At 44.2% G+C, this 22,605-nt stretch overlaps 2 protein-coding genes across 5 annotated transcripts; both read left to right on the top strand.

The window, feature by feature from the left end:
- Window positions 1–293: 293 nt before the first annotated feature.
- On the top strand, window positions 294–18,240 carry LOC109885767 (toll-like receptor 4). Of its 2 annotated transcripts, XM_020477577.2 has the most exons (13): window positions 294–952; window positions 1,462–1,684; window positions 9,960–10,095; window positions 10,208–10,866; window positions 12,036–12,252; window positions 12,407–12,574; window positions 12,668–12,973; window positions 13,619–13,879; window positions 15,463–15,651; window positions 15,915–16,340; window positions 16,482–16,690; window positions 16,864–16,981; window positions 17,193–18,240. In XM_020477577.2, the coding sequence occupies exons 2-13, from the start codon at window positions 1,476–1,478 to the stop codon at window positions 17,214–17,216; spliced, it is 2,922 nt and encodes a 973-aa protein (XP_020333166.2). In that variant the 5' UTR covers window positions 294–952; window positions 1,462–1,475; the 3' UTR covers window positions 17,217–18,240. The 2 variants fall into 2 exon arrangements, with proteins under 2 accessions (XP_020333166.2, XP_031693108.1); XM_031837248.1 differs by lacking the exons at window positions 294–952; window positions 1,462–1,684 and adding an exon at window positions 1,815–1,828.
- Window positions 18,241–19,221: 981 nt separating this feature from the next.
- Window positions 19,222–20,613, top strand: LOC109885768 (protein S100-A11-like). Of its 3 annotated transcripts, none has more exons than XM_031837255.1 (3): window positions 19,222–19,352; window positions 19,606–19,779; window positions 20,314–20,613. In XM_031837255.1, exons 2-3 carry the CDS (start codon window positions 19,651–19,653, stop codon window positions 20,446–20,448), a joined length of 264 nt encoding a protein of 87 aa, XP_031693115.1. In that variant the 5' UTR covers window positions 19,222–19,352; window positions 19,606–19,650; the 3' UTR covers window positions 20,449–20,613. The 3 variants fall into 3 exon arrangements, with proteins under 3 accessions (XP_031693115.1, XP_031693126.1, XP_031693137.1); XM_031837266.1 differs by having other exon boundaries at window positions 19,228–19,352; window positions 19,649–19,779; XM_031837277.1 differs by lacking the exon at window positions 19,222–19,352 and adding an exon at window positions 19,424–19,516 and having other exon boundaries at window positions 19,649–19,779.
- The last annotated feature ends 1,992 nt before the right edge of the window (window positions 20,614–22,605 follow it).

Below are 22,605 nucleotides of genomic sequence, written 5' to 3'. Positions count from 1 at the left end.
TATTGCTTCTTTAATCAGTACAATAGTTTTCAACTGTGCTAACATAATTGCAAAAGGGTTTTCTAATGATTAATTAGCCTTTTAAAATTGAATTAGCTAACACAGGAGTGATGGAACACAGGAGTGATGGTTGCTGATAATGGGCCTCTATACGCCTATGTAGATATTCCATTAAAAAATCTGCCGTTTCCAGCTACTAGTCATTTACAACATTAACAATGTCTACACTGTATTTCTGATCAATTTGATATTTTAAAGGACAAAAAATGTGCTTTTCTTTCATAAACGAGGACATTTCTAAGTGACCCCAAACCTTTGAACGGATATATAGATATATGTTACACACACACACGCACACACACGCACGCACACACACACACAGTCTTGTATATCTAACCTTGTATAACTAATCCATTCAAAATCCTGTACCCTAACATTAATCCTTAAACCTAGCTCCTAACCCCAAAACTAAACCTAGCTCCTAACCCCAAAACTAAACCTAGCTCCTAACCCTGAACTTAATTCTAACCATAACACCAATTCTAACCTTAACCCTAAACCCCCTAGAAATAGCATTTGACCTTGGGGACTAACAAAATGGCCCCAGTTGGTCAAATTTGTTTGTTTACTATTCTTGCTCAGCTTTATGCCAACTGATAAGTGGTGAGAATGAAAAGTATTGCTGTTCTGTCCGTTACAGGTCTGGTAATTAACCTTCAGCACTTCACAGCCACAGAGAACCTCTATCTGACTATTTTAAACCTACACAACAACTTTTGCAGTAAAGACATTGTTTTCACTTCCCTTTTCTCAAGACATATTTAAAGGTTGTTCTCTAGTATTCTGCACGAGACTGTAGCGGTCTAGGTGTCGACAGAAGTACAGACCTCTCCCTCCATAGAAGCACAGAGGTCTGGCAAAGGAAGACAGTTTGTAAACACGGAACACTGAGGTGAGCTGTCCTACTTCACTTTGACTGTCCTACTTCACTTTGACTGTCCTGTTCTTCACTTTGACTGTCCTACTTCACTTTGACTGTCCTACTTCACTTTGACTGTCCTACTTCACTTTGACTGTCCTACTTCACTGACTGTCCTACTTCACTGACTGTCCTGTTCTTCACTTTGACTGTCCTGTTCTTCACTTTGACTGTCCTACTTCACTTTGACTGTCCTGTTCTTCACTTTGACTGTCCTGTTCTTCACTTTGACTGTCCTGTTCTTCACTTTGACTGTCCTACTTCACTTTGACTGTCCTACTTCACTTTGACTGTCCTGTTCTTCACTTTGACTGTCCTGTTCTTCACTTGTATAGTCCATTTTGGTTTCCTATCAGCTGGTATTTACTTGGAATTTATTGATTGTTAATTAGGTGTTTGTTATGAGGATTATGAAATTACTGTATGCCATGTAGTTCTAATAAAAAGTGTGCTGTAACATAAATATTCTGTGTTTCGTTTAGGTCTAACACCAAGAATGACGTTTGTGTTTTGGGTGTGGAGGCCCGGTGTGAGTGTGCTGCTGCTCTTGTGTGTGTGTGACGGAGCAGAAGGGGTGATCAGGCGTCACTGTGACTGCTATGAGGAAGATATGTATGTACAGAAAGACATCGGAGGGTTCATACAGTGTTCCCTTAAGCCTGGCCTGGGACCCTATGCTGAGTGCACAGAGATCACTGACCTCAGGTAGGTTACATACAACCAGGACAATAGAACAGAGATCACTGACCTCAGGTAGGTTACATACAACCAGGACAATAGTACAGAGATCACTGACCTCAGGTAGGTTACATACAACCAGGACAATAGAACAGAGATCACTGACCTCAGGTAGGTTACATACAACCAGGACAATAGTACAGAGATCAGCACTATATAATATTACATCATCATAGTCTAGTTTGCCTCATTCCTCAGTCTGCCTCATTGCCTGCATCCGTAATGGGTCAGCGGTTTAACGACCTCCACTCATCACTATCAAACGCTCCCTGAAACACTTCAGCGAGCAGGCCTTTCTAATCGATCTGGCCGGGGTATCCTGGAAGGATGTTGACCTTATCCCGTCAGTAGAGGATGCCTGGTTATTTTTTTAAATGCCTTCCTCACCATCTTAAATAAGCATGCCCCATTCAAGAAATGTAGAACCAGGAACAGATATAGCCCTTGGTTTTCTCCAGACCTGACTGCCCTTAACCAACACAAAAACATCCTATGGCGTTCTGCATTAGCATCGAACAGCCCCCGTGATATGCAGCTGTTCAGGGAAGCTAGAAACCAATATACACAGGCAGTTAAAGCCAAGGCTAGCTTTTTCAAGCAGAAATTTGCTTGACACAAACTAAAAAAAGTTCTGGGACACTGTAAAGTCCATGGAAAATAAGAACACCTCCTCCCAGCTGCCCAATGCACTGAAGATAGGAAACACAGTCACCACCAATAAATCCACTAAAATTGAGAATTTCAATGAACATTTTTCTACGGCTGGCCATGCTTTCCACCTGGCTACCCCTACCCCGGTCAACAGCACTGCACCCCCCACAGCAACTCGCCCAAGCCTTTCCCATTTCTCCTTCTCCCAAATCCAGTCAGCTGATGTTCTGAAAGAGCTGTAAAATCTGGACCGCTACAAATCAGCCGGGCTAGACAATCTGGACACTTTCTTTCTAAAATGATCTGCCGAAATTGTTGCAACCCCTATTACTAGCCTGTTCAACCTCTTTCATGTCGTCTGAGATTCCCAAGGATTGAATAGCAGCTGCGGTCATCCCCCTCTTCAAAGGGGGGGACACTCTTGACCCAAACTGCTACAGACCTATATCTATCCTACCCTGCCTTTCTAAGGTCTTCGAAAGCCAAGTCAACAAACAGATTACTGATCATTTAGAATCCCACCATACCTTCTCCGCTATGCAATCTGGTTTCAGAGCTGGTCATGGGTGCACCTCAGCCACGCTCAAGGTCCTAAACGATATCTTAACCGCCATCAATAAGAAACAATACTGTGCAGCCGTATTCATTGATCTGGCCAAGGCTTTCGACTCTGTTAATCACCACATCCTCATCGGCAGACTCGATAGCCTTGGTTTCTCAAATGATTGCCTCGCCTGGTTCACCAACTACTTGTCAAATCGGAAGGCCTGTTGTCCAGGCCTCTGGCAGTCTCTATGGGGGTGCCTCAGGGTTCAACTCTTGAACCCACTCTCTTCTCTGTATACATCAATGATGTCGCTCTTGCTGCTGGTGATTCTCTGATCCACCTCTATGCAGACGACACCATTCTGTATACTTCTGGCCCTTCTTTGGACACTGTGTTAACCCTCTAGACGAGCTTCAATGCCATACAACTCTCCTTCCGTGGCCTCCAATTGCTCCTAAATACAAGTAAAACTAAATGCATGCTCTTCAACCGATCGCTGCCTGCACCTGCCCGCCCGTACAACATCACTACTCTGGACGGTTCTGACTTACAATATGTGGACAACTACAAATACCTAGGTGTCTGGTTAGACTGTAAACTCTCCTTTCAGACTCGCATCAAACATCTCCAATCCAAAGTTAAATCTAGAATTGGCTTCATATTTCACAACAAAACATCATTCACTCATGCTGCCAAACATACCCTTGTAAAACTGACAATCCTACCGATCCTCGACTTTGGCGATGTCATTTACAAAATAGCCTCCAATACCGTACTCAACAAATTGGATGCAGTCTATCACAGTGCCATCCGTTATGTCACCAAAGCCCCGTATACTACCCACCTCTGCGACCTGTACGCTCTCGTTGGCTGGCCCTCGCTTCATACTCGTCGCCAAACCCACTGGCTCCAGGTCATCTACAAGACCCTGCGAGGTAAAGTCTCCCCTTATCTCAGCTCGCTGGTCACCATAGCAGCACCCACCTGTAGCACGCGCTCCAGCAGGTATATCTCTGGTCACCCCCAAACCATTCTTCCTTTGGCCACCTCTCCTTCCAGTTCTCTGCTGCCAATGACTGGAACGAACTACAAAAATCTCTGAAACTGGAAACACTTATCTCCCTCACTAGCTTTAAGCACCAGCTGTCAGAGCAGCTCACAGATTACTGCACCTGTACATAGCCCATCTATAATTTAGCCCAAACAACTACCTCTCCCCCTACTGTATTTATTTAGCTCCTTTGCACACCATTATTTCTATCTCTACCTTGCACATTCTTCCACTGCAAATCTACCGTTCCAGTGTTTTACTTGCTATATTGTATTTACTTTGCCACTATGGCCTTTTTTGCCTTTACCTCCCTTATCTTACCTCATTTGCTCAGATTGTATATAGACTTATTTTTCTACTGTATTATTCACTGTTTGTTTTATTCCATGTGTAACTCTGTGTTGTTGTATGTGTCGAACTGCTTTGCTTTATCTTGGCCAGGTCGCAATTGTAAATGAGAACTTGTTCTCAACTTGCCTACCTGATTAAATAAATAAAAATAGTTTGTAGTCAGATACGCTCTGTGGGTAAACAGACAGTGGGAGACCTGTCTTGAAAAAGGCCTTGTACAGTGGGGAGAACAAGTATTTGAGAGACTGCCGATTTTGCAGGTTTTCCTACTTACAAAGCATGTAGAGGTCTGTAATTGTTATCATAGGAACACTTCAACTGTGAGAGACGGAATCTAAAACAAAAATCCAGAAAATCACATTGTATGATTTTTAAATAATTCATTTGCATTTTATTGCATGGCATAAGTATTTGATGCATCAGAAAAGCAGAACTTAATATTTGGTACAGAAACCTTTGTTTGCAATTACAGAGATCATACATTTCCTGTATGAAACTTTGACCAGGTTTGCACACACTGCAGCAGGGATTTTGGCTCACTCCTCCATACAGACCTTCTCCAGATCCTTCAGGTTTCGAGGCTGTCGCTGGGCAATACGGACTTTCAGCTCCCTCCAAAGATTTTCTATTGGGTTCAGGTCTGGAGACTGGCTAGGCCACTCCAGGACCTTGAGATGCTTCTTACGGAGCCACTCCTTAGTTGCCCTGGCTGTGTGTTTCGGGTTGTTGTCATGCTGGAAGACCCAGCCACGACCCATCTTCAATGCTCTTACTGAGGGAAGGAGTTTGTTGGCCAAGATCTCGCGATACATGGCCCCATCCATCCTCCCCTCAATACGGTGCAGTCGTCCTGTCCCCTTTGCAGAAAAGCCGACCCAAAGAATGATGTTTCCAGCTCCATGCTTCACTGTTGGGATGGTGTTCTTGAGATTGTACTCATCCTTCTTCTTCCTCCAAACACGGTGAGTGGAGTTTAGACCAAAAAGCTATATTTTTGTCTCATCAGACCACATGACCTACTCCCATTCCTCCTCTGGATCATGCAGATGGTCATTGGCAAACTTCAGACGGGCCTGGACATGCGCTGGCTTAAGCAGGGGGACCTTGCGTGCGCTGCAGGATTTTAATCCATGATGGCGTAGAGTGTTACTAATGGTTTTCTTTGAGACTGTAGTCCCAGCTCTCTTCAGGTCATTGACCAGGTCCTGCCGTGTAGTTCTGGGCTGATCCCTCACCTTCCTCATGATCATTGATGCCCCACGAGGTGAGATCTTGCATGGAGCCCCAGACCGAGGGTGATTGACCGTCATCTTGAACTTCTTCCATTTTCTATTAATTGCGCCAACAGTTGTTGCCTTCTCACCAAGCTGCTTGCCTATTGTCCTGTAGCCCATCCCAGCCTTGTGCAGGTCTACAATTTTATCCCTGATGTCCTTACACAGCTCTCTGGTCTTGGCCATTGTGGAGAGGTTGGAGTCTGTTTGAATGAGTTTGTGGACAGGTGTCTTTTATACAGGTAACAAGTTCAAACAGGAGTTAATACAGGTAATGAGTGGAGAACAGGAGGGCTTCTTAAAGAAAAACTAACAGGTCTGTGAGAGCTGGAATTCTTACTGGTTGGTAGGTGATCAAATACTTATGTTGTGTAATAAAATGCAAATTAATTACTTAAATCAATTTTGTTTTAGATTCTGTCTCTCACAGTTGAAGTGTACCTATGATACAAATTGCAGACCTCTACATGCTTTGTAAGTAAGAAACACTGCCGATTTTGCAGGTTATCAAATACATGTTCTCCTCACTGTGTGTGTGTATGTATGTGTATATATATATACACACATATGTGTGTGTATATATATATATATACACACATATATACACATATATATACACACATATACAACATATACAACATATACAAACTTTGTCTTGTACTAATATATATATATATATATATATATATGTGTGTGTGTGTGTATATATATATATGTGAGTATATATATATATATATATATAAATGCTATATATACACACATATATATATATATATATATTAGTACAAGACAAAGTTTGGACACACCTCATTCAAGGGGTTTTCTAAAATGTTCTACATTGTGGAATTATAGTGAAGTCATCTAAACTATGAAATAACACATATGGAAACATTCAGTAACCAAAAAAGTGTTATACAAATCCAAATATTTTTTACTTAAGATTCTTCAAGGCTGCCACTGTTTGACTTGATGACAGCTTTGCACACACTTTGATTCTCTCAACCAGCTTCACGAGGTAGTCACCTGGAATACATTTCAATTAACAGGTGTGCCTTGTTAAAAGTTCATTTGCGGAATTTCTTTCCTTCTTAATGTGTTTGAGCCAATCAATTGTGTTGTGACAAGGTAGGGATAGTATACAGAAGATAGCCCATATTATAGTAAGAACAGCTCAAATAAGCAAAGAGAAACGACAGTCCATCATTACTTTAAGAGATGGTCAGTCAATCCAGAAATGTCAAGAGTTTTGAAAGTCGCAAAAAGCATCCAGAGATATGAGGAAACTGACTCTCATGAGGACCGCCACAGGTAAGGAAGACCCAGAGTTACCTCTGCTGCGGAGGATAAGTTCATTAGAGTTACCAGCTTCAGAAATGAAAGCACAAATAAATGCTTCAAGTAGCAGACTCATCTCAACATCAACTGTTCAGAGGAGACTGCATGAATCAGGCCTTCATGGTTGAATTGCTGCAAAGAAACCACTACTAAAGGACACCAATAATAAGAAGCGACTTGCTTGGACCAAGAAACATGAGCAATGGATATTCGACCGGTGGAAAACTGTCCTTTGTTCTGATGAGACCAAGTTTTAGATTTTTGGTTCCAACCGCCGTGTCTTTGTGAGACAACGTGTGGTTCCTACTGTGAAGCATGGAGGAGGAGGTGTGGGGTGCTTTGATGGTGACACTGTCTGTGATTTATTTAGAATTCAAGGCACACTTAACCCGCATGGCTACCACAGCATTCTGCAGCGATACACCATCCCATCTGGTTTGCGCTTAGTGGTACTATCATCTGTTTTTCAACAGGACAATGACCCAACACACCTCCAGGCTGTGTAAGGGCTATTTGACCAAGAAGGAGAGTGCTGACTCAGATGACCTGGCCACCACAATCACCTGACTTCAACCCAATTGAGATTGTTTGGGATGAGTTGGACCGCAGAGTGAAGGAAAAGCAGCCAACAAGTGTTCAGCATAAGTGGGAACTCCAACAATACTGTTGGAAAAGTATTCCAGGTGAAGCTGGTTGAGAGAATGCCAAGCGTGTGCAAATCTGTCAAGGCAAAGGGTGGCTACTTTGAAGAATCTCAAATATAAAATATATTTTGATTTGTTTAATACTTTTTTGGTTACTACATGATTCCATATGTGTTATTTAATAGTTTTGATGTCTTCACTATTATTCTACAATTGTAATGTATTTTTCCAACTTACACTCTCAAACGCATAGATCCCCTGAACGCAGCTCACTCTCCAGATCCCAATCACCTGAACTCTGATCACCTGTTCACACACCTGTATGTCATTTATTACACACACTATTTAGTTCAGTTCTTTGCACCTTGTCATTGTGAGGTATTGTTTGTTTTGATACATGTTTCTATTTGGAGCTCTGGTTTTTTCCGTATTAGTCCTCATGTGTACCATAGTTTTAGCCATCCTCACTAACGACGCCTTTTAGCCTATTCCTTGCTTGTACTGTACGTCTGATCTCCCGCACTACGTCATTAGCCTTCTCCATGCCTGTACTGTTGCCTTTTTGGACCCCCTGTGTATGACCTTCTGCCTGCCCCTGGACACAGCTACCTGCCTCCTCCTGTGGTCCTTTACAAATGAATACCTGCTGCGCCCTGCGCTTGAAACCAGCTCTCTGTCTCCCATCATATTCATTACAACAATGAAGAAAATAGTCAAAATAAAGAAAAACCCTTGAATGAGTAGGTGTGTTCAAACTTTAGACTGGTACTGTGTGTAATATATATATATATATATACACTGCTCAAAAAAATAAAGTGAACACTTAAACAACACAATGTAACTCCAGGTCAATCACACTTCTGTGAAATCAAACTGTCCACTTAGGAAGCAACACTGATTGACAATAAATGTCACATGCTGTTGTGCAAATGGAATAGACAACAGATGGAAATTATAGGCATGTAGCAAGACACCCCCAATAAAGAGGTGGTTCTGCAGGTGGTGACCAGGCCACTTCTCAGTTCCTATGCTTCCTGGCTGATGTTTTGGTCACTTTTGAATGCTGGCGGTGCTTTCACTCTAGTGGTAGCATGAGACGGAGTCTACAACCCACACAAGTGGCTCAGGTAGTGCAGCTCAACCAGGATGGTACATCAATGCGAGCTGTGGCAAGGTGGTTTGCTGTGTCTTTCAGCATAGTGTCCAAAGCATGGAGGCGCTACCAGGAGACAGGACAGTACATCAGGAGATGTGGAGGAGGCCGTAGGAGGGCAACAACCCAGCAGCAGGACCGCTACCTCCGCCTTTGTCCAAGGAGGAGCAGGAGGAGCACTGCCAGACCCCAGCAAAATGACCTTCAGCAGGCCACAAATGTGCTTGTGTCTGCTCAAAACGGTCAGAAACAGACTCCATGAGGGTGGTATGTTGTGCTTACAGCCCAACACCGTGCAGGACGTTTGGCATTTGCCAGAGAACACCAAGATTGGCAAATTCGCCACTGGCGCCCTGTGCTCTTCACAGATGAAAGCAGGTTCACACTGAGCACATGTGACAGACGTGACAGTCTGAAGACGCCGTGGAGAACGTTCTGCTGCCTGCAACATCCTCCAGCATGACCGGTTTGGTGGTGGGTCAGTCATGGTGTGGGGTGGAATTTCTTTGGGGGGCCGCACAGCCCTCCATGTGCTCGCCAGAGGTAGCCTGACTGCCATTAGGTACCGAGACGAGATCCTCAGACCCCTTGTGAGACCATATGCTGGTGTGGTTGGCCCTGGATTCCTCCTAATGCAAGACAATGCTAGACCTCATGTGGCTGGAGTGTGTCAGCAGTTCCTGGAAGAGGAAGGCATTGATGCTATGGACTGGCCCGCCCGTTCCCCAGACCTGAATCCAATTGAGCACATCTGGGACATCATGTCTCGCTCCATCCACCAACACCACGTTGCCCAACAGACTGTCCAGGAGTTGGCAGATGCTTTAGTCCAGGTCTGGGAGGAGATCCCTCGGGAGACCATCTGCCACCTCATCAGGAGCATGCCCAGGCGTTGTAGGGAGGTCATACAGGCACGTGGAGGCCACACACACTACTGAGCCTAATTTTGACTTGTTTTAAGGACATTACATCAAATTTGGATCAGCCTGTAGTGTAGTTTTCCACTTTAATTTTGAGTGTGACTCCAAATCCAGACCTCCATGGGTTGATAAATTTGATTTCCATTGATCATTTTTGTGTGATTTTTGTTGTCAGCACATTTAACTATGTAAAGAAAAAAGTATTTAATAAGAATATTTCATTCAGATCTAGGATGTGTTATTTTAGTGTTCCCTTTATTTTTTTGGAGCAGTGTATATACGAATCAATCACTAATCTTATCTTTCTTTATCTCAGGTCTGGGCTGGAGGAGGTGTTTCCTGATGTGCGTTCTCTTTGTATCCTTCACTCTTCCTCCTCCCTGCCTGCAGACTCCTTCTCTCACATTCCCCTCCTGGAGCACCTCTATTTGGATGGCTCACACCTGGCAAAGGTACGTGTGTGTGTGTGTGTGTGTGTGCGTGCTATACATGTGTATAGCTGTTATGCATTGATTCAGCCCATATTTTTAATCCTAGATGTGTGTGTATCCCCTTTTTTCACAGGTGACCTCAGGGGCCTTCGCTGGTCTGCCCAAACTAAGGTTCCTCCACATCCTCGTCTCCTCCTCCTGGGGGGGAGTGAACGTCACTCTGGAGCCAGGGGTGTTCCAGGGCCTGTCTAGCCTGGAGGAGCTCACCCTGGCTGGGATGAGTCTGGCCCTGGCCCCCCCTGCTCTGCTGGATCCCCTGGTACGGGTGAGGAGCCTGAGGGTGGACAGGGCTGGAGCGAGAGACCTGGGGGAACTGTTCTGTCTCCTCTCCCCTGGGATGGAGAAACTAGAGACCCTGGAGCTGCCTGACAGCATGGTCAGCTCCATCCAGAACGGAGGCTGCTCTGGATCCAATCCGTGGCCCACAGTGCTCCTGTCCAGGATCCGGATCCTGGATCTGAGTGGAAACCCGGTGCGAAGGGTAGAGCCGAAGTCTCTGTCTGTGTTCCAGAACCTGTCCAGTCTGTCCCTGTCTATGGTGGATGTCTGGGTGGGCCAGCTGTGGGGGTCTGGCATGGGGAGGGTTAACAAGCTCTACCTGTCCAGTTACACCTTGAAACAGTTCACCCCCAGCCTGTCTGACCTGTGTACTCTGGTAGTAAAACATGGAGTGGAGTCCTTGGATCTGCACCTGGCCCTGATCACAGCCTTCACTGCAGAGGTCATGAAGAGGTGAGTCGCTTTAGAATGGTCTAGTTCCCTCAAACTACACTCTGGACCTCAAAGCCAGTACCACTGCATTTTATTACTTGTTCCCCTCTAATCAGGGACTGATTTTAGAACTGGGACACCAGTTGTGTGTAATTAATGATCATCTAGAACAGAAAGCAGCATGCTCTGGACCTCGTTGGGTTAGAGTTGGGTACCCCAGGTCTAGTCTAGGGTTTTCTGGGGGCCTGGTTTCTGATCAGACTCAAAGGATTTGGATAAAGCATAAACAGACTGGTAGCCAAGCAGTTGTCATATATAATCATAGAATAACAAGCATAAACAGACTGGTAACTAAGCAGTTGTAATAAATAATAATAATACATTCATATATGCCATTTAGCAGACACTTTTGTCGACATCACCAACAAACTAACATGGACCAAACACACCAAGACAGCTGTGAAGAGGGAACGACAAAACCTATTCCCCCTCAGGAGACTGAAAAGATTTGGCATGGGTCCTCAGATCCTCAAAAGGTTCTACAGCTGCACCATCGAGGGTAGTGCATACGGCCCTGTACATCACTGGGGCCAAGCTTCCTGCCATCCAGGACCTCTATACCAGAGGGATAGAGGAATGTCCTAAACATTGGAATGCCCCCCCACCCTCACAACGCTGGTCTCCTCTGTTGTTAGAATCTGTGCATATTCACTTTAATAACTCTACCTACATGTACATGTTACCTCAACTAACCGGTGCGCCCGCACATTGACTCTGTACCGGTACCCCCTGTATAGAGTCTCGCTATTGTTATTGTACTGTTGTCTTTAATTACTTGTTACTCTAATTTCTTATTCATATATTTTTTTACCTGTATTGTTGGTTAGGGGCTCGGATGTAAACATTTCACTGTAAGGTCTACACCTGTTATATTCGCTGCATGTGACTAAACAATTTGATTTGAAAGCGACTTACAGTCATGCGTTCATACATTTTACGTATTGGTGGTCCCAGGAATGGAATCCACTATCCTGTCGTTACTAGTGCCATGCTCTACCTACTGAGCTACAGCACTCCAATTGATCTTTTGAATGTGAAAATTAATTCCCATGTCTATGAACAACAAATGAGCACAGGAACAGATCTGTCAACCAGGCTAATGTTGTAATATGCTAACCCTGACTCTGTAGGTGTGGTCCTGGTCTGAGGCAGCTGTCTGTGACTTCTGAGGATCTGTCTGGTATGGACCTGGGGTTCTGGACTGGTACCGGTCAGATACAGGGTCTGATGATGGTCCTGACCAAGCTGACCAATGCCTCGTTCTGCTCAGCAGGGGGAGGGAGGGTGTGGAACCTCACCTCTCTCATTCTCCATGAGAACCACCTCACTGAGATCACCACTGATCAGGTCAGTCAGTCTGTCACTTCTGTTTAATGTCTATACCTCAATTAACTGAGATACAATAACTTTGCTGACAAATGTATTTGACTTGAGATATTTGTGTGATGCTATATAAAATCAGTATGGCGATGAGTATGATGTTTGTCATGATCATTCTCAGTTCTCCTGTATGCCCCTGCTGGAGCGTTTGGATCTGAGTGGGAACCATATCTCCTCCCTGGCCCACCGGGCTCTCCAGGGGATACCGCTCCTCCGTGTCCTCGACCTCACCCACAACAAAATCTCCCTGCTGGGAGAAGACGACTTTGAGGGTCTGCCTGCTCTAGAGGTCAGATCAGGATATTTGTGTTGATGTGGTAACTGCTATATGTTTGGAGGGGAAACAGATTTTGGTAATCAATTATTGATGATGTGACTGTAGGTTCTCCTCCTGGAAGGGAACAAGATCTCGGGGGGCATCGCTCATGGGGTGTTCCGTAGACAGCATCGACTCCAAGACCTCAGCCTGGGAGAGATAGACATTATCTACCAGCTCTACCTCAACATGCTGTTCCTGGGCTTCCCCACCAAGCTCCAGCACCTCCTCATCGACACAGGCCCAGGAACCTACCTCACCGTAGGCCATGTTCCCGCTCCTGAGTTCCCCATGGTCCTGGAACTCAGAGGGAAGATGATCCAGTCCTCTGACTGTGAAAACAACATGTTCCCCATGGTCCGAGAGCTGAAGGTGGGCCAGGATGAGGAGTTACTCTGTGTTGTATCTCAATGTGATGTCTAGCAGTAATCTTCAACCATGGTCCTGGCGAAAGTAAAGGTGTGCAGGCTATTGCTCCATCCTCCAGTACTAACACACTTCCCACTGGGCAAAAACGAATTGAATCAATGTTCTTTCCACATCATTTCAAGCAACAACAATATATCTGTGATGACGATGAAATAAAGTGGAAAACTGATTGGATTTGCAAAAAGTCATCAACCTAAGAACATTTAGTATTTTCTTCACCAAACCTTTAACCTAAATCTAATGACATGGTGACATTTGTTGTTGATTTCATGTTCAATTCACATTAGTTGACAACTCAACCAAATGATGTCTGTGCCCAGTGGGTTGGTTCACCTGATCAACTTATGTGAAGCTGTGGTTCCACAGGACCAGGATTGAAGAACACTGCTTTATAGCTAAGCAGCAGATCTTGTACAGGAAAATGAATCATACTGGTTGCTAGCCAGATAAGTTTCTGCTACCGCCAATTCATGTTATTGTCATGCCTCAACAACGTTGTGCTGAAGGACTTGGTTGCAGCAGACACTGATCTGGCTAGCTACCAGTAATTGTCCTGTAATCTTAGTAATACAAATATTCTGAAAATAGGTGGGCGAGGGGACAAAATTTGACTGCAACAACATTTTCCTGGCCCCCTACTTCCTCAACCTGGAGTCGTTTGAGTTCTCAGCCAACCCTGAGAAGTTTGCCACCCCCTACACCACCATCAACCAGCTTCGAAAGCTGAAGAGGCTCAAACTGACCAACCTCAACTTCTCCAACCACACAGACCCCAGTGTTACCTTCAGGAACCTGACGGAGCTCAGGAGCCTAGTGCTGATCAACTGTCGACTCAACTTCCTCACCAGGGTACTAACTAGCTATTGGTCCATCAATCGAATCATTAATTGATTGATCGTTTTTCCAACCGCTTTTAGTTTCATGCCTACTGATAATGACCCTGGTGTCTCTACCTTGACATTGAGAGTCCTTAGATCCTTCTAGTGATGGCATCACATGTTACTGCCAATGCTGTCTTCCACATTACTGTAGCTCTCAATTCAAAGGGCTTTTTTGGCATAGGAAACATGTGTTTACATTGCCAAAGCAAGTGAAATAGATAATAAACAATAAAAAATGAACAGTAAACATTACACTCACAAAAGTTTCAAAGAAATAGAGACATTTCATAATGTCATATTATGGCTATATACAGTGTTATAACGATGTGCAAATAGTTAAAGAACAAAAGGGAATATAAATAAACAATTATGGGTTGTACAACCCCTTTTCTTGTGGAAACAGTTCACAAATCTTGCTGCTGTGATGGCACACTGTGGGCAGTGTCTCCACTTGAGAACCAGGTCTGCCTATGGCGTCCTCTCAATAGCAAGGCTATGCTCACTGAGTCTGTACATAGTCAAAGCTTAATTTCATTTTGGTTCAGTCACAGTGGTCAGGTATTCTGCCACTGTGTACAGTCTGTTTAGGGCCAAATAGCATTCCAGTTTTTTGGTAAATTCTTTCCAATGTATCAAGTAATTATCTTTTTGTTTTCTCATGATTTGGTTGGGTCTAATTGTACTGCTGTCCTAGGGCTCTGTGGGGTCTGTTTGTGTTTGTGAACAGAGCCCCAGGACCAGCTTGCTTAGGGGACTCTTCTCTGGGTTACTTTCTCTGTAGGTGATGGCTTTGTTTTGGACGGTTTGGGAATCACTTCCTTTTAGGTTGTTGTGGAATCTCTTTTCTGGATTTTGATCATTACTGGGTATCGGCCTAATTCTGCTCTGCATGAATTATTTGATGTGTTACGTTGTACACAGAGGATGCTTTTGCAGAATTCTGCATGCAGTCTCAATTTGGTGTTTGTCCCATTTTGTGAATTCTTAGTTGGTGAGCGGACCCCAGACTTCACAACCATAAAGGGTTGATTCAAGTATTTTAAAGCCAGTTCATAATTGGGATGTCGAATTTTATGTTCCTTTTAATGGCGTAGAAGGTGCTTCCTTGCCTTGTCTCTCAGATCGTTCAGAGCTTTGTGGGAGTTACCTGTGGTGCTGATGTTTAGGCCGAGGTAGGGATATTTTTTTTGTGTGCTCTAGGGCAACAGTGTCTAGATGGAATTTATTTTGTGGTCCTGGCAACTGGACCTTTTTTGGAACACCATTATTTTGGTCTTACTGAGATTTACTGTCAGGGCCCGGGTCTGACAGAATCTGTGCAGAAGATCTAGGTGCTGCTGTAGGCCCTCCTTGGTTGGGGACAGAAGCACCAGATCATCAGCAAACAGTAAAAATTTGACTTCAGATCTCTCTGTCTCTTTCTCATTACTGTATCTCTATCTCCCTCTGTCTTTCTCTCCCTCCCTCACAATGTCATTACTGTATCTCCCTCTCTCTCCTTCTCATTACTATCTTTCGTCCCTCTTTCTTTCCCTCCCTTCCTCTCTCCAGTCCATGTTTACAGACCTGGTGTCTCTACGTGTTTTGAGGCTGTACAGTGAGAGCCCTCTGATCCTGTTGGAGGGGGTCTTCATTCCCCTGCTGTCTCTCTCCACGCTGGTCTTTGACCAGGTCGACTTCCGCTGTGACTGCTCCAACGGCTGGCTTCTGGACTGGGCTGACAACTCTCGCAAAACACAGGTAGAACAAGTCAGGTCCAACTAAAGTTCTGATAACATATAGATAATTGTTGATTAATTACAGGTAACAGGTTTTTACTAGGGATCGTGTATTTATGTTTGATGATTTCTGGTCTTTAACGGGTGCTGTGAACAACAAATTATATTGATTAGAATCGTTCAACAACAGTCAATTTATAGATTTTTGATAATTGACTATAAGAGGTGAAGTTGATACAGTATATTGATTACAGATGATTAATTATTGATTGGTTATGGACTCAGGTGGTGCTCCTGCAGCGACAGCAGTGCATCTGGCACTACCAACGACTCAACTTCCTGTCCACCATGGAGCGCCTGTGCCAGACCGAAGACGACTTCCTGTCCTACGTCTCCACAACGGCCACTGTGTGCACCCTCCTGTGCTTGGCGCTAGGATACCGCTTCCTCCGATGGCCCTGTGTCGTTCTATTCTTTCGTCTGAGAGGATGGGTGGAGCGACGTGTGGGGAGGAGGTGGTGGAGGAGGAAGAGGAGGATGGGGGGACAGTGGGAGGAGCTGATAGAGGGGGAAGAGGGAGAGGAGGTGAGGTATGATGCGTTTGTGTCATTCAGCAGTGGTGATGAGGCGTGGGTACTGGGAGAGATGGCCCCGATGCTAGAGGAGGGGGAGCCACGACTACGACTGTGTCTGCACCACCGAGACTTTGAGGTGAGTGTGTGTGCGGGCGAGTGCGCGCTTTGACATGCAAGTGTTTGTGAGAATAGAGAATATGGGGCTATAATGGTACAAAGTACAACTACATTAGATTTCATTGATAACAGGCTGGGTGCTGTTTATGTCCTGTCCCAGGTAGGGAAGGGCATCGTGGATAACATCGCTGAGAACATCTACTGCAGCAGGAGGACGGTGTGTGTGTTGACCAGACGCTACCTGAGGAGTGACTGGTGTGGCCTGGAGATGAGAGTGGCCACACACCGCCTGTTGTCTGAGCACAGCCACAGACTCATCCTCATCTTCCTAGAACACATCTCCCCCTTCGAGCTGTCCGCCTTCCACAGGTAACACACCAACTCACCTCTTGAATGGACTGAACTTAGAATGGAATACATTGTATATGAACAGAAATGATATGAACAGAAATGATATGAACAGTAGTGATATGAACAGAAATTATATGAACAGTAGTGATATGAACAGTAGTGATATGATGTACTGGGTGTTTGTGTTGCAGACTGGCTAAGCTGGCCAGAACCCGGACCTACCTGGACTGGCCCCAAGATGAGGACGAGAGGGTAACGTTCTGGGAGCGTTTACGACGAAACATCGCAGAGAGAGACGCAGACGAACTGGTGAGAGAAGGGGTCAGATCAGACATTGCACCATTTTTCCTGCTGTTCTCATGAAAGTAATCTATTTCTACCTGAAGTGTAACTACTCCACTGTAATGAGTAACTTTGTAACTCAGTTACACAGAAGGTCAACCTGACCCTAGCACTGTTACAGTATATAACATACTGTATGTGTTTTCAAATGTCCTTTCATTCTACGTTCATTTTGCAGCATGATCCTCCGGAAGCATCCTGAAGTCATCTGCATGTTCCACGTGATGTTCTACGTTTAGAGAGTTCGCTACTGATCTCAGATAAGGGTGACATCAAGGGACTCCTTTCTGGCCTTTGTTTTTGCATAATATTTTGACGTTGATTTCTTTGCCTTCCACTTATCAGACACTCTTATCCAGAGCGACTTACAGGGTTAAGTGCCTTGCTCAAGGCCACGTCGGCATATATTTCACTTAGTCGGCTCTGGGATTTGAACCAGTAACCTTTCGGTTACTGGCCCAATGCTCTTAAACGCTAGGCTACCTTTCCTTTGTCTCCTTTCTTTCATTCACTGATTGTTCAATTAACAATTGAACAGCAACTGTGCTGTGTGTATTTGAGCACAAAGACAACATTAATATGCTAAACATTCTCCCATGGAAACAACACATTTCAATTGGTTAGATATTGTTTCCAGTATATGACCATTTGTTTTTATACATGTTGCACTCTGTAACTCATTGATGCAATGTGATTTTACAGTAGCTTTATAGTGCAACACTCCTCCCATCTAAAGCAGAGACCCACATAGTATAGCTGCTGTCTCAGCTATACTGACTAAAATGTGTGTGTGTGTGTGTGCATGCTTGCAAGAGTCCTTGTCTGTGTGTGTGTTTGAAAGTGGTGTATGCTGTCTACCTGCCCTCTCCTCAGTAAGTCCCAGGGCCTGTTGGTTCTAACCCTCTGCAGCAGAAGGACAGTGTCTTGTCATCACTAGAGATCCATTGCTACAGGCTGAGAGATGAGGGTTAATAAGCCATCCTGGTCTGTGTGAAAGCTGCTGACTAATCATGCTGATGATGCATTTCTACAGTGTTGCGTGAATAAATGGGGACGTGTCTTTTTAAGATTTGGAATAGTCTAAACCTTCAGGCAAAGTGTGTGTGTGTGTGTGTTTCATTTTCAAATCCAAAGATAATAGAGTCGTGTTGGACATATGTTTTTGTAGTTATATCCTCATCGCTGTGTTTGCTCAATTATTAAACGGACATTCAACTGCAATGGAATGAAACTGTGCATTTCCTGTGAGTGTGTGAGCATGAATGTATACGTGCATGATGTCACATCAAACCCCTCACTCAGTGGAGTTGGATTCAGACTCCTGTGTCTCATTAGTTGTGAGGTTAATGTCAGATATAGCTGGACTAGGAGAGGAGATGTCATTCATGCCAGAGGGTGGGAATAATTTGCTACCCTTTGACTCTGGTCAGAATGAGAGACTCACGTAACTACACTCACAATAAAACTGACTTTATAACACTGATGTTAGATTTGAATCAAGACAGGCTCAAATCAATAGAATATTCTAAATGCAAACCAAAGGGTGAAACATGCAATACACAATCCCTCATTTCTGCTGCTGATGAAGTTGATTTGTCCTGCCCAAAGCTAAGTAAATCAGAAGAGCTGCCCTGAGAGGTTTTAGTATAAGCATAGTGACTTAACATTCATATGGCAGCCAGACAGGAAACCTGAGTGTTGCATCAGCTGATATTGCATCAATGAGATCATCACTCTATGTTAATATGGTGGTCTATTTAGTCCACCAGGTTCTGCACACACTTCCATGATGGCTGCCACACACAAGCTATGCGCTGGTGTTATTGCTGTAACGTCTGTTTTCTGCTTACCCACCAGCCACCACCTGTTAGGTTCTGTGTTTCCTTCCTGCAGGGTGATTGGTATAGCACACCTTGCTCTCTGCCTGTAATTATTATTAGCTTAACATTATGCATGCTCTAGCAGTGAGCTACCATGAAGGAGCAGAGCATAACGCCTAGACTAACGTATAGTAATCTTTAATAATAAATGGTTAAATGAACACGTGTGGTTTCCTGTCTGAAGGTGAGGGCTTTTCAGTGTATAAATCCTATAATCACGTCATGGAAAGAAACCAGTGGTCAGTGTGGGGTAATTTAGCTTACACTATTACAGACACCTTAACCTTGAAGTGGACAGAATGGACGCCATGACATGAGAAACATTTACAAGAGATGGGGGGGGGGGGGGGCTTGATTTTAGGAAGAGGAGGTGAGTATAAGAGTGAGAAAGAGAGAGAGAGAGAAACTTACCTTCAGACGTACCACCTCAACACACTCACCACCTCAGCAGTGTCCAGGTGAGTTAATCATTCTAATCTTCCTCCATATTTCTCTATAAGTTGAATATACATCTTTTATCTCCCTCTCTGTTTAATGTTTCTATCTCCTGTCCTCCCGTCTCTTTCTCTCCTCCTCTGTAACACTTGCTGTTTTTTCTCAATGCCGTCGTTGACCTGACTTGGTCTGTAGTATTTTATCTACGTATTTATGATTTTTCAGTTCAATAACCTCTCCTCTGTGTCTGTATTGTATTCTGTTTCGTCCCATTAGAACACTACCTCTTCTCCATTCTTCCTCTCTCTCTCTCTGTCAGTGATGGAGTCAGCCATTGGTGTACTCGTGTCCCAGTTCAAGGCGTTTGCTGGAAGTGATGGATCCTCAGACACACTGAGCAGAGATGAGTTCCGGAGCCTGGTCAAAACACAACTCCCCAACTTCGTTAAGGTAATTACATGTTAATTATACTGTGGTAACATTTGAGTAATACTATAATAACCAGTGATCGCAGGCTTTTATTCCAGTCCAGTTATAATACAACTGATTCAGCTTGATGATTAGTGCTGGGCTGTAACAAAAGCGTCCCTAGCTCTCTAGGAGCAGGGTTGGTGAGCCACAACATCAGTTTGTGGTCCACTTCATTTCCTCTAGATGGGGACATAGACTGCACAGATGCCTCTCGTCCTTCCAACCTCTGCCTCCTGTGGTATATCAGTATGGCCATGCTAAAATAGACATTTGCATTTGTGCTTGTAAAGTGCTGTCCCGCCATCCTTTCTAGAATGGCCAAATAGTGACACCCATCAAATAGCTTAATTTCCTTGTTCCCTTCTCATGACCACAGATGGTAGAAAGGTTTCTTCTCATCACATGGCTTTTCTGACAAGCACAATCAGATCAGTCAGTGTGGTTCTGAATCTGAGAAGAGGAAAGGAAGCCTCTTAACTAGTGATTCTGACGGCCCTTATTGCCCCCATGTAGAACGCTGATGACCCAGCTGTCATCGACCGACTCATGGACTCAATTGACGAGAACAACGACGGAGAGCTCACCTTCCTGGAGTTCTGGCAGCTGATTGGACGACTAGCAAATCAACACGGCGGCTTTATCCAATAGGATGTCTCCATGTCTTGTTCTGTTACTACCATATGATTACAATGATAACTTATTCTAGTGGTATGGTTATCCCAAGGTTGTGTTTCTAAATTGTCAAGTGTTTGCTAAAGCTATGGAGGATTGGTCCAGCAAAATAAAACATGGATGAATCATACAACTATAGTATCTATGACTACCTGACCTTACTCTCTCTCTCTCTCTCTCTCTCCCTCCCTCTCTTTCTTTCTCTCTCCTCTCACTCCCTTTCTGTTGCAGCCAGAATTCCCTCCTTGTTTTGAAAGTATAATTATATCTCGCCAAACTAATACTGCACACACACACACACACACACACACACACACACACACACACAGAGCAGTGATGGCATCGGACTGTGTCTGTGTAAATGTAGAACTTGATGTGTAAGTAGAATTTATTCTGGCCCTGTTGTGAATGAGACTGCTAGTGTTTTCCAGGAGGTTCTACCTCTTGCCAAATGAACAGGAGGCTGTAGGAATGAAAGAGAAAAACACCATTAAGTGTATAGGCACTAGGCAGGAGTAAAGAATTGTGGACATAGCCTAGATGTCAGTCTTACTGCTTCAGCCAATGATGATTGCTATGATGTTTGGTATGGCATAAGGGAAGGAGTTGGCTAAAGCAGCACAATGTCTGGCTCCCAGGCTAGGGAGAATCAGTAGCAGTGAGTGGGTAAAATCAATGGGGAAGCCAAGACAGAAAAATAAAAGCCATATTACAACCTATGTGTTGTGATAACTGCGTTGTTTGCTCTATAACCTGTTAGTTCATGTGCCTTGACACAGTGATATACAGGCCTAAGGCCGAGACAGTGGCAGAATAAATTCAACCAACCCCCCCCCCCCCCCCGGATAGCAACCTCTGTCCAGTGAAGTCCACAAAGCATATTGCATGTACAGTAACATGACCTACAGCATGGTAATGCAAGTTAATGTTTTAGACATTTTTGGACTACTAAACAACTATTGATTTAGAACACCGGAGAGTTACTGCAAATCACAAAGAAAACAGGAGCCTCCACTATTCCAGCACCATTTCAACATCATCAACTCACATATGCTTAGTCTAATACAGTGACAACTAAAAGATAACAAAAACTATTTAGTCTAATCAACTTCATCTCTGTGTGTGTGTGTGTGCATAAGGAGAAAAAAACATGTTGACTCACCCTACTTGTAGACACACCAATGCTATCCTCCTCTCATGTTGCTGAAACTGTCTATGACTTTGTCTTACAGTATCCGCTTTTAGTTGTTGTTGTCCTATAGGCTGGCTAAAATGCTTGCTTGCTAGCCTTACTTCCCTTCATGGGCAACGATTAGCCAGCTTGTTAATATTAGCCTACTACATCTAGCTACATTGAACTTCCATCCTCTCAGGCCAGAGGCACAATGTATGACTTTATGGTTGGATCAGAATGGCCATTATAATCATTGGCCAGAACACAGAATCACAGTGGATTCTGAAACTATTCAGAGTTACGTTACAGCCTTATTCTAAAATGGGTTAAATAACACGTTCCTCATCAATCTACACACAATACCGCATAATGACAAAGCAAAAACAGGTTTAGACATTTTTGCAAATGTATTACAAAAACAGAAATACCTTATTTCCATCAGTATTCAGACCCTTTGCTATGAGACTCCAAATTGAGTTCAAGTGCATCCTGTTTCCAGTGATCATTCTTGAGATGTTTCTACAACTTGATTGGAGTCCATATGTGGTAAATTCAATTGATTGGACATGATTTGGAAAGGCACACACCTGTCTATATATGGTCCCAAGGTTGACAGTGCATGTCAGAGCAAAATCCAAGCCATGAGGTCGTATAGGAATTGTCCGTAGAGCTCCAAGACAGAATTGTGTTGAGGCACAGATCTGGGGAAAGGTACCAAAACATTTCTGCAGCATTGAAGGCCCACAAGAGCACAGTGACCTCCATAATTCTTAAATGGTGCTCCTGAGTGGCGCAGCGGACTAAGGCAATGCATTTCAGTGCAAGAGGTGTCACTACAGTCCCTGGTTCAAATCCAGGCTTTATCATCCGGCTGTGATTGGGAGCCCCTTAGGGTGGCGCACAATTGGCCCAGCGTCGTCCGGGTTTGCCGAGGTAGACCGTCATTGTAAATAACAATT

The sequence above is a fragment of the Oncorhynchus kisutch genome, linkage group LG2 (assembly GCF_002021735.2).
Source record: "Oncorhynchus kisutch isolate 150728-3 linkage group LG2, Okis_V2, whole genome shotgun sequence".
Classification (NCBI taxonomy): domain Eukaryota; kingdom Metazoa; phylum Chordata; class Actinopteri; order Salmoniformes; family Salmonidae; genus Oncorhynchus; species Oncorhynchus kisutch.
The sequence above is the reverse complement of the archived record's forward strand: the minus strand, read 5'-3'. Positions and strand labels throughout refer to the sequence as shown.